The 12265-nt window shown below is 45.0% G+C and overlaps 1 protein-coding gene across 1 annotated transcript in view; it reads left to right on the top strand.

Annotated features, from left to right (window-relative positions):
• The first annotated feature begins 536 nt into the window (after positions 1-536).
• tm7sf3 (transmembrane 7 superfamily member 3) overlaps positions 537-12265 on the top strand; it is a 13048-nt gene continuing 1319 nt past the window's right edge. The window contains exons 1-11 of the mRNA XM_068585986.1: positions 537-766; positions 2507-2661; positions 6768-6918; positions 7238-7358; positions 8700-8871; positions 8971-9148; positions 9392-9478; positions 10883-10963; positions 11106-11258; positions 11337-11437; positions 12044-12206. Of these exons, the coding sequence (XP_068442087.1) occupies positions 694-766; positions 2507-2661; positions 6768-6918; positions 7238-7358; positions 8700-8871; positions 8971-9148; positions 9392-9478; positions 10883-10963; positions 11106-11258; positions 11337-11437; positions 12044-12206 (1435 nt within the window). The 5' untranslated portion in view covers positions 537-693. The remainder of the gene's footprint in view (positions 767-2506; positions 2662-6767; positions 6919-7237; positions 7359-8699; positions 8872-8970; positions 9149-9391; positions 9479-10882; positions 10964-11105; positions 11259-11336; positions 11438-12043; positions 12207-12265) is intronic.

A 12265-nucleotide genomic window follows, 5' to 3' on the forward strand; every position in this document is an offset into this window, starting at 1 on the left:
TATCAGCAGCAGCAGCTTAAAAGCAGGAATATAATCATTATCCAACACAGGATCTGTTGTAACATCCAACTTCCCTTTCTGCTGCAGAACTGAAACAAGTCAGCAGCGTAATGTTAGAAAGCATTCCTCCAACATCACAGTGTTTATTTCAATAGCTGAATAATATTTATCTAAATCAAGAACACCATCATTTTCTTTTGCTTTTTTTCTTGCTTTAGATTAATGTTTTGCACACAATTGTGCTTGTTGGCATACATTACTTTGTTGTAATCAGCTATGGTCTGAGAATGACATCAAAGAGCTCCCACTCTGCTATTTTATCCAAGATTCACAAACATCCTTTTAATTCTCATTACAAAACGCAACGTGTATGAATGTACATTAACACACACATACATTTACAGAGTAAGACGCTCTAAGATAAGGTTTCATTAAAATCATATCTCGCCATTGCTGGTTGAAAGCTGTTCGGACAGGGGAGGGGCAGCTATCGCGAGAGCGAGTGCGAGATTCTCGCCGGGGCATCAGTTCAGCGTCAGAGCCGCGGAGGGAGAAGGCTGTCCCGCGAAACCTCTCAGTCCAGTCAAGCATGTCGCTCTTGCGGGGACTCCTGCTACCAAAACCCCGGAGGCTGCGAGGGCACCTATGAGTCCACCGAGCAGCAGATAGAGGCGCCTCGTGGAAGAAAGCAACATGTCTCGTGGGGGTTTCTGCCCGTTACTGCTGCTGCTGATTCTGGCTCGTGAAGTTCAAGCGCAAGTGGAAAGTGAGTTACAGACAGTTTAATCATGTAACTAACACTACTTTCACTTTTAGCAAGCCATGTATCTTTCCCAGTCTTTAAGGCCGATACGTTTCGGGTGATAAATTAGCCGACGTTAATGTTGTGTAGCTGGTGACGTGAAGTTGTGCCCCCTTAATGCTGTAAGTCACTGAAGTGTCACCGGGGGAACTTGTTATGGCTGTGTAGCTTTAGCTCACGTTAGCTAGCAGTTAAATGTCATGTTTTTCTCACAAAGTGCTTGTGGTCACGTGTTTATTGAGTCCAGTTTGACCTCCCCCCCCAAAAAATCTCAAAGTGAATTTTATTCAGTTATTTGTGATTTTGTTTTAGGCAAACAGGCTAGTGTAAGGAGATGTTGTGTGGTCATCACAGAGCAATTATGTAGTATTCATACGTAGTGTTTCTGTGATATTCATATAGGGATGTTAGTATAATATCACACTCCATGTCCTACTGGCATGTGTTACAGTATAATAGCACCACATGAGCTGTTGACAGTTTATGTGCCATCCAGCATGTACGAGTAAAGAGGTCGGATTTGTCAGATACAAGATCAATAGAAGAATCACAGTTTGGCTAACACTATGAAACATTTAGATTTCTTTAAATCCAAACAAATGGAGGGTGTTGTGAGGAAATGGGGTAGTGGAACCAGGTTGAGCAAGTCAGTGTGTTTTCCCTGATCGGTAAATAAATTAAGACTTTGTTAGACAGCAGAATACCAGGTGAGACCCAGTAAGAGGCAGGCCAGTGATTTATGTCGCTTCCTGCAACTCATTTTCAGAGTAATCTGTGAAAGAGATGTGTATTGAGGAAGTGTCGCAGAGATTGGATGAGTTGAAGAAGTTGCGTTGATGAAGTGTGACATTTGTTTGACTGATGTTTTAAAATGACATGGGCAGTTTAATAGTTGTTGCAAAACTACTACGTGCCACCGCTTTTCAAAATCTACTGGTTGAACTACATTTGCTTCTCAGAACTAGTGAGTTAGACGATTGCTGTTGCAGCATGATCATCTGAAGCGGTCATGGTACAGCAAGTCAAGCGCCTGTGCATTTCTGCACATTCCCCTTAGATACACAGTTAATGGTTACTTAAGAAGTCATCCATAGTTGATTCATTGTGAAAACAGCATTGACGTAAGAACGTGATCAGAGGATGATACGCTTCACTAATACTGGCCAGTCCAAAGGTTTCCAGATAACGTTGGAAATCACAAAGGACTGGCAAATCATTTTAATGAATGTTTCAATTGAAAAAAGATTGTTTCGCCTCCATATTTTTTAAAAACTTTTTAGCCAACAAGAAACCTCCTCAATGAGCGGCTGACACGTTCCCTAAAGGCAAGCTGTTTGGGAAAATAATTGTAACCCACTGCATATCTGGACGTTGAAGAAGTTTATACAGCATTGTTAGATTTCTGTCAAGCTGTTAAACAAATACCTCATTACTCAACAGAGAGCGCACTTCTCCATTCAGCTTTTTCCCCAGTGAGTTCTCTCTTTGATGGGCTGCCGAGCTGCTTTCCGGTCACCTTCTTGGCAAAGCACCAACTGCCACTCTGCTTGTCTTTGATGTCTGGAGATAAACGGTTGATTGAATGTTGCCTGGCGTTGTCAGAGTCACTTGGAATCACTGAAGCAGGTTTATAAGGAGCACGCTCCAACCAATCGACTCCAATAAAACCATTGGATTAATCAGACCTTCCCCTCTCTGTCGCAGACCGGGTCATTTTCCTGCCGGGAACGTTCCAGAACGTGAGCGTCTCCCAGAACGAGACGGTGCAGGCCGTGGTGTCCCGGATCACCCCGGACGTCGCTTACGTCACTCTGCAGTTCCACACGCAGCACCGCAACGCCACGCTCTCCTACGCCAGGGTGAGAACGCGCTGACAAACACAACTGACGGAGGCACCTCTCACCTCATCTTCTGAAATATTATGTGCTTTCTTGCCGAGGAGTTGAGGGAGAAGATTGATACCACTCTCTGTACACAACATATGAAGCTACAGCCAGCAGCTGGCTAGCTTAGCTTAGCATTAGGCCTCTAATTAGAGGGAGACGACTCGCCTCATGATTTCTGGGAAGATAAATTGTTGTTTATTTCTTTAACATAGTCTTATTATAATCAAGAGAAGGAAGAGATCTCCAACGAGGCAACCTCCACCAAAACCAGCTGGATTGATGAATAGCACAACAGGAAAGAGGAAAAACATTTGTTTTTGATTGTGGGGTTCACTGTCCCTTTTAAAAAACAAACACTTTTTATTGTGTCAGAGATAGGACACATATATGAACATCCTTTTTAGTGAAGGAACTTAAACATAGTTATCATAAATCATAAGGTCCCTCTGCATAGATCAAATGAAGCAACATTCTTTGAGTCGGTCCTTTTCTCACATGATAACCATTTATTTTTGTTGGCTGCCGTCGGTAAATATAAATTCACCTGAATGCATTGTAGTGGTGAACTGCACGTTGGTGGATAGAGTTCTGATTAGATTCATTGTAAGTCATCTGGGGCATGCAGCAGGTTGCTTTTTAAGAGCCACATGTTTTCAGTGGTGTCTCCACCAGCTTTAGCTCCGCTGGTCTCGGAGCACACACTGCTCGCTGGCATGTTCTTTATGGTGCAGAGATTGCATGCAGCTTGACATTGCTCTCAAAGTGGATGAAAGCTCAGTGGTGTTACAAGTTTGAAATGTAAAATGTTCTGGTAAATCAGCGAATCAAACGCTGAATCATTTATCTAAGAGTTTCTTCACATCCGTAATCGAGTGAGTCTTTTAGTGGTAGCAGTAAAAAAAAAAGAAGAAAAGCGCAAACTGAACTGTGAAATTGGAGCTGCGCTTCATTTTAGAGCAGGCAGTCAGTCCTCCCCATGATGTATGAATGAGGCTTTGTGAGCGAGAGCGTCTGGCCCACTGAGAGAAGTGGCAGTCAGCTGATGTGCAGTCCTCTGGTCATGAGCGGCAGACTGAGCGGCCCTGAGACGAAAAACCTTCTGGCGTCGGTCCCACAAGTCTCAGGGGACAGCTCGATTAGGGTCCAAACTGCACAGATGTGTGTGTGTGTTGAAGAGGGGCGGGGGTCTTTATTATTTTTATTTTTTTCCCCTCTGGTAATGTCAACTCTGGAAATCAAGAGAAAGAAAAACAAATCCACGAGTTTCTCTGTGGCAGAAAATGTCTCCTTTAAATAGACGTCAACACTTGAGATGGAGCCAAAACCACCAAAAGAAAAAAAATAAAAAGGAGGAAATAGCTTTTCAGAACAGAAACCAACCGAGTTAAATGAGGATAAAAATGCACCCAACTCACTTTCCTTTTAGTTTGTTATCTCTTCTTCACTCATTTCCGTGTTATTTTATACTACTCTCTCTGCAAGTGGTAAACCACAAGATCCTTTTTTATGTTTGTTATTTGTTTTGATCAATCATTGTTGCTGTTTATGTCAATATCTACCCCCGGTTAACAAACCAGACGTATAAAACTCTCTCAGATAAACGTCAGCATGTTTTAGATGGTTGCACATTTCACACTAGATATAACTGGACATCCAGAATGCTTTAGTGTACATGGCAAACAAAACTAAATATTCCACAAATATTACTGTTGACATGTAGCGGTGGATCCCCTGATAAACCGATGGCGGACTTGTTCGACCTCCGTTTTTCTTTCTTTCAACCATTGTCTTGAAAAGTTTGCCGCTGTGACGCACATGTTTATAACCCCGTTGACATCCAAGTCTTTTTTAATATTGAAAAGTAGGGGTGTATCTTCTTCTGACCGAAGATGGGGGCTTTTCTTGTGGGCGTACATCCCTGCTATCTGTCTGCTAGTTGTAACTCGCAGAGTAAGAGGCCGTGTGTCCCACACTGCTGCATACATGTCCAAAGAATGCTCCTAAAACATGAATAACATCAACCTGTCGCACACGCGTCTCGATTCTGAAAACGCTTGTTTACACGACCCGATTCATCTTCTGAGCGTCGTCATACTCTGAATACCAGTGGAATGATAGCGTGCATGTGACGTGGTCACTGCGTCTCCTGGTCATATTGCTGTAAACCCATTCCACACTATTATAAGGATTATAATGACAAGCAGTTGATCTACATCTGTGGCGTTTTTTTTATAAAAATCTGCGGAAAACTGCACTAAATGGAGAATCACTCACCACTCCAGCACTGACGACAACAAGACGGGCTTTGGACAATGCAGTCATTGTGTGAGAGTCGCACTGTGTGCGCACAGGGCCTTCAATGTCACACAACAATAGTTCAGCTTCTCGCTAGAAAACATATGGCAACATATAATGGGATGTTTCCCACGAAAGAGATTTCCCTCTGCTGTCTGTCACAATACCACGGCTCTGACTCTGACAAACCGAAGTCTGATACATCAACAGGCGCACAATTTGACCACTGCCTCTATAAAGTAGCACCAAAGTCCAACCCACTTGGGTTTCATTGGGGTCTGTTGACCTTTTGCTGAGACACGTTGATCAGATTAGATATGTAGTTTCGTCTGTGCCACGGTCACTATCTTTACATTTGGTGACGCGCATCCTCTTGTTGTTTGGGAACTGGTTTGTGTGAACGGAGAGTTTTCCAGTCCAGGATGTGGTGGGCTTTGAAAGGCTGAACATTGTTTAGGTATGGCTATAAATTACTATAATACGCACTGTAATTTGCTAAATGTTTAAAACAATTTATATTTATAAATTGAAACAACCAATTCGTTTTGGAAGTTTTCCTAACCCAATTTATGAGCACATAACAGAAGAGCTGCACTGTAACTGACGTCTAACAAAGTCAGATGATGGCTGAATATCTGAATCAATGATCTGTATTGGATACCATTATTTAAAAAAAACAAAACCCTTCAGTACATTTATATCTCCATATTTATTTGTAATATTGAAGTCAAGCTCAATGTTGCTCTACAAATACCATAATGCTCCCGGTCCCTTCCACACCGAGGCAGACGGCTTCTTGATCAAACACTGGTATTGTATCAGTACTCTGTATTATGAGGGCTAATAAAGCTGGATGAGGATGGAGTTATGCAGTTTTTCCAGCGATTTTAGTCTGTAGTTTGAACCTGAGGTTACTTGCAAAAAAATAAGTTTATCATGATAAAAAGGAACGTGTCACTCAGTGCAACAATGTGGCTCATAGATGTGTTTTCATAGTTTCTGAAGAACAATGGGGCTTTGTGTCGCAGAGCTTCGACACACACAACACTCATGGGATTTGTTGACAACAGTATTAAACATAAGCACACGTATCTGTGAGCTCAACCCTTGGACTTATTTGAACTTCTTAATTTAGTGAATTAATTCAGTTTCATGAGTTCATCAGCAACTAATGCAATTTGTTTTGAATAAGATTCCATTTATTTCAGAGAGTGAGATTGTTAAGGACACAAACAGACAAACGCATGTTGTTGACTTGACTCTCATCATAAGGTCAGCCATTATGAAAATGTTTCAGGAGTGTCGTGAGGCAGTGCTGAGGTGAATTACACAAAGACCCAAATGTGAAAAAAAAGAGCTAATGCTGGCTGGCGGGACATTGTCTCAACCACTTTAGTGCACATGAGTTCCCGGGATGAAAAGGCCTGATGAAGGATCCTGGTGATCCCTGACCTCTCCTCCAGCGCCACCATGAGCCTGACTTTAGTGCTTTCTGACAACTATTGGAAGGATGAGATGAGATCTGTTACACGGATCAGAATAAATTGTGATGTTGTTGGGTCAGAATTTGGTGTGCTTATGACCAAATACTTACAAATCAATTATGACATTCCCATCAGCCTCGGCTGTACTTTAAGCGAACCAAAACCCCTTTAAAAAAGCCGCTGACTCCTTTTAGGACTCATTCCTGCTCTCTTTTGCCCTTGTTTTCTTACTCTTTGAAGTGATTTTGCTCGTACTGTTTATTTGCTCTGACAAAGTGATGATACGTCTGTCTGGTGCAGATCCCGGGCCAGGGAACCTCTCTGACGGCCGTGGACTCGGGGCTCCTGTCGGCTCTCCAGCCGAGCCAGGCGTCCCTCTCCTTGTTCCTGTCTTCTCCCGATGAGGACACTGTGGCGGGCACCGGGGTCATCCTCCCATACTCCAGCACCGGTACGTCTTCTTACAACACTCCTCTCTTCTGACTTGTGCCACTCTATCGAAGTCTTATGACTGAAGTCAGAAGAACGAGGAAGCAGCAGCGTGAAAAAGCGTAAAGAAACCCAGTCGATGGTGATTTTGACTTGAGGAAGCTCGTGCCGACCACGAGTGAGCGCTGGCATCGATTGAGCGTGGTTGCTCACAAGTCATCCTCATGTGGCAGACTGCCACTGAGATCTCAGGGGAACGGCTTTGTTTTTGGTCTTCTCTTGGTCTAACGTGCCCGACACGGCAACTAATAATGAATTTGTTCTCTTTAATTTTGTTTTAGATCCAGTCCCTGGAGCTTGTAACACGGAGTTCACCCTGGACATTGACCCAAACGTCTACATCCGCTACAACCTCTACGAGACCACCATCCGGTTTGCACCGGCGAACCTGGGATACGAGAGGTAACTCAATAAAGTGACGCTCAACTTCCTGTTCGGCTTGTTCGGCTCTGTCCAAAAATCACATCTTCCGGGACCTGAAGCCACACCGCCTCTCTGTTTATTTGCTTTGAGATGATCTCGTGCTCTCTCTCGACTCCCCTCCCCCTCCTGCTCCCCCGCTGCAGCTGATAGTACTCGCTTCATTTTCTCAAGAATGTCTGCCACAAAGGCGACCTGAGGCCAATAAACAGACGACCCCCTTCCCTCGCTGAAACATTTCCTGTTGTGTCACTTACTCGCCACAAACTGGCACATCAGGTTTCGTTACTCTGAGCGGTTGATTCGTCCGAGGAGATAAAGGCTTCTGCGCGTCTTTGTTAGGCCTGCTGCTGTGGTTTGTGGAAGGAATATCATGTTGTGTGGGACTATTTAGAAATGCCAAACCGCGTGCATAGATGTGTGAAATGTAGTTTTCAGCTCATTACAACAGCGGTTTGGGTAAATGCGCCGCTCTTTGTGGATCGGCTTCAGTCGGCAGTGGGTTCACTTCAGTTGAACTTGTTTTAATGTCTGACGGGTGAAATGTGTTGTTATGTCAGGTGAGGAGTCCACATGATGACCACACCGACAACGCTTTCTGATTTCCATCCATCCCGTTACTTTTATATAATCAATGCAAAGCTTCATTAGGTTTTTAGAATCGGTCGTAAGTTCATCTGAAGCGTAGTGATATACGTGTGTATATCAATAAGAGCTGTTTTTACCTTTTTTATTGAGATTTTTTTTTTAAAGTCATTCAAATATGTTTTTTTCATAAAAGTAAATGTCTTTAATGGTTATGACTCATCGGTGCTGCTTCCCTTTGTCTGCAGCATGAGATCAAAGTCTAGCCGCCAACAAATATGTTTTGAACCTTAATACTTTGTGATTTCTTTTATCATATTTTCAATAAATTTGGACTTTCAGCCTGCACAACACTCTGGAGTTATGGAAAATTGTTTGGATAACCTTTGTTGGAAACATTCCTACATGACCAGCTCTGGCATCTTATTCTACAAATAGTATCATACTGATTAGTGCCGCCTGCTCTGTATCTAATACAGGCTTTCAACACGATAGACGTGTAAAAAGTTGTGTTGATTTAGAAGTTGAGTGTCAACTTTATGAATAAATCTTTGAACTATTCGTGGTCGTCGAGGTTCAGCTGCAGGGTTTGTGATTAAACTTCATAAATTCATATCCAGTGTTCCTGGAGCTGTAAATTGTAAATCACACTAGAGGAGCGCCTCAGACAAGAAGGTATTCATGAATAACAACATCAGTTATTCTAATAACAGAGACAATTTGTTCTCTCTCCATCAGGGGAGAAGCTCCTCCGGCCTGCGACCAATCGACAGCAGCCAACACGCGCTGGCGGCTGCAGTATGACGTCTACCAGTACTTCCTGCCTGAGAACGACCTATCAGAGCGCAGCCTGTTCAGCGGCATTCAGGCCGTCGCGGACATCCAGGGCATGATGAAGAACGGCAAGCGGGTGGGACGCTGAGAACACCAGCTCTCATAAAAAAAAGTAATGACAAATAAAGTGCATGAGCCGCCTGCTGACTCTTCAGCCCCCTCCGTCTCGCTGCAGGTCATGACGCTGCTGTCGTCAGACAGGACCGTGGCGCTGTTCAACTCCATCCCCGGTCAGGGCGTCATCTACTCGGTCATCGTCAGAGACCCGCTGATGAACAGCTCGGCCTCCTACGTCCCCGTCCACACCTACGCCTGCAGCTTCGCTTCCACTCTGGACGGCTGCACAACACTCGGTGAGCTGCTGCTAAAGTATGTTTTTCTTTTTCTTGGGTTACAGCAATAGTGCCGCTGGGATGACGCATTTCTGTCTGGCAACTCCCGGAAGTTAGTTTAGCTTTCCTTTACAAAAAACAAAGGTATTTTTCAATTGGATTTTTGATTATTTTTCGAGGTTAAGGAATGCTGGCAGAGAAGGTTTGACCTTTAGCTGCTTTCAACACCGTTCATGATTTATATTATTATTATTTCCTTTTCAGGAAAGATCTCTACAAAGATGTTCTTCACCATCGCTGGCCTTGCAGGCCTGTTTGTCTGCTTCTTCGGGCATCGCTTCTTTAAATGTGGTGAGTAGTATAGCTTTATGGGACTTTATATATGTTATCATATATTCCATATCTATTATGACTTCCTCTCGTAATACTAAGCCATTCATACATCCATTATCCGGGTTGTGGGCTTAGCGGGGCGATATAGACTTCCCTTACTCCAGCAGCACTTCCTGCGTGCTCGGGGTCCACTCCTCTTGCCAGTTGGAAAATCCTCTTGAAAAGGAGGCGTCCTGATCCAATGCCTGAATCGGCAGCCCCTCTGGACCAGAAGGAGCAACAGCTCTACTGACCGAGCTCCTCACCCGGAGGCTCATTGGGTCGCTCGTAACCGCGATCTCATTCTTTCGGTCACGACCCAAAGCATGTGACCATAGCTGAGAGAGGGGAATGTAGATGGACCCTCTCATTCCCCAGAGATAACTCCAACACAGCAGCGGGTATTTTTGGGTGCAATAGCTCGTGGTAGGGTCGCCCGAGGCAGAGGGGTCCCAGGGGGAGGGGCTGTTTCACAGAGCGATTCACAGACCCTTTGTACAATCGGCCAGAAAAAGAGCTGCAGCACCTCATCTTGATTAGACTGGGAAACTGGGACCCACTTGTAGACCCAGACCTGGCAGGGGAGCCCGGTGGCGAACCTCTGGTGGCTGGGCCTTCATAGACTAGGCTCGGCCCGAAGAATCTACATGGAGCCGCCGCCCTGTGGGCCCACCACTCGCAGGTTTAGACTTTGGGATCAGGTGCATTGATTGACATCGCAGACAGACAATAGGGACTTCAAATCTTTGTGATTTTAGCTTTACTCACCGTATGTGTTGTAGGTTTCCATCTCACAAAGCATCGTCTGTGTGATTCAAGACCTACGGATCAAACTCTGTATTCTGAAGTCTGAGAACACACAGTTCTTTAAAACACGGCTCCCTATTTTTACTCCAACTGGAGCAGTGACGTCTTGGCTTTCTGCGGGCCCAGTTCACTTCAGGGTCAACAGAATAGATTAGTGGGGGTCAGATGTCCTGTTTAGGAGTCTTGAACTTCCCCAGAGGGACGTAAAAAAAAAAAAAAAGAGACTCCAACGGAAGCGAAGCTACGGTATGGATACTGTATTTAATCCCATGTAGCTTTGAGTGTATGGAACTCGGGGCTGGCCTGCCTCTCGTGTGGTCGCCTCGCATGTGATGCAGAAATGTATTTTGTTGTGTGAATGACTGGGATCTTCTGATGAGAAAGAGACAGAGTCTGAGCGTAAGCACATCCCGTAGCGTGTGCTTTCGTCTACTTCCAGCAGCTGAATTCTCAGGAAGACGTCTGCAGACTGATCAGAGACCGGTCTGTTCTACAGTCCTTTTCAGTCACTGTGGTGTGTGAAGGCACTGCGTGTTATTTACCCTCTGTATCTGTTTCTGCCTCTTCGTCATGCAGAGTTGTTTTGCATGGGATTCAGCTTTGGAACCTTTTTCTTCTTCGTGCTGATCACACGGACCACAGACCTGCACTATGACAGTGAGTTGTTGCTTTTTCCACCCCACACTTTGCAAAGCGTTCTGTCGGTTCACACGATTAAAGCTACTACGCGAGACTCTACGAATGTCAGAATATCCCACAGTAAGAGTCCTCTCCATGGCGTGTGTCCGTCTCTCCGCAGTCTGTCTGGCCTTGTCGGCGGTGATCGGCGTGGTGGGCGGAGTCCTCCTGGTGATGAGCTGGTGGCGTTGGGGTTCAGTCATGGCCTGCATCGTCGTGATCGGACTGATGCTCGGCTTCCTCGTCGCCTCCACGGTCCTCTTCACTCCTCTTGGTATGAAGACGAGTCTGTCTGGTCCCCCACCACGACTTCACTTATGTTTCATAAATACTGAGTGTGTTCTTCGTCCAGGTGACCTCGATGTGCTCAGACGCTCGGACGCCGTGTTCTGGGTGACCTTCTGCAGCATCATGATCATTGTTCCGCTGTTCTTCGTGCGTTGGCCCAGAGAGGTAAGAGATTGACCAGCCGCTCAGAAAGGAGACCACCGAGTCTGTTTACTCACCTGCGCCCCGCCCCTCTACGCAGAATAGATCGCCAGCGATCACTGCACAATGCATGCACGTTAGATTTGTGCACAACAATAACCTCACGAGAGGCAGGCGCCGCAGTGGCTCTGCACCGACTGCAACACCCTGGGCATGATGGGAAACGAAAGGTTTCATCAAAAAAACATCTTGGGTGGTTTATATTAATGTTATTTATATCACACACATCAAAACAAGCACCACAGACCGGATGTAACCATTTCTGCGACTTCCTATGTATTAGTAGGATTTAAGCTCTTTGCTTTGGCGCCATCCAGTGGTAGTATAAAAGGATTACACCGTGGTGGGCAGCGCTTCATTAAATCAGATATTCTACACATATTGGAAAAAAAGACACGTCATTTAAAAGAAGAGGATCCCTCTTTCACACTGAACGCACAATTACTTAAAACATTTAATTGTGTTTAAGTTACGATGCTTTACAGCCAACCAAACACCTCCATTCTAAATATAAAAAGAATGACTATTACTCATTTATCTTGATCCAGTCATGAGTTTTTGTGTTACCAGGGAAACATCGTGACGTGCGGCGCCGTCGGTGCTTACGCCGTGATTCTGGCCGTCAACGCTTACATCTACACCAGCCTGTCCTTCATCACACTGAACATCCTCAAGCGCTTCCTCAACAACAACTTCAGTGCCGTGTTCACCGACGTGCCCTTCCAAGCCATCGGTGAGTTCCCGACTCGAGTCAAAGTCTCGCGGCGCGATCCGAACTCGCTCGCTTGGTCT

Source organism: Clinocottus analis, unplaced genomic scaffold (assembly GCF_023055335.1).
Source record: "Clinocottus analis isolate CAN_PGR_092001 unplaced genomic scaffold, fCliAna1.0.p SCAF_20, whole genome shotgun sequence".
Lineage (NCBI taxonomy): Eukaryota > Metazoa > Chordata > Actinopteri > Perciformes > Cottidae > Clinocottus > Clinocottus analis.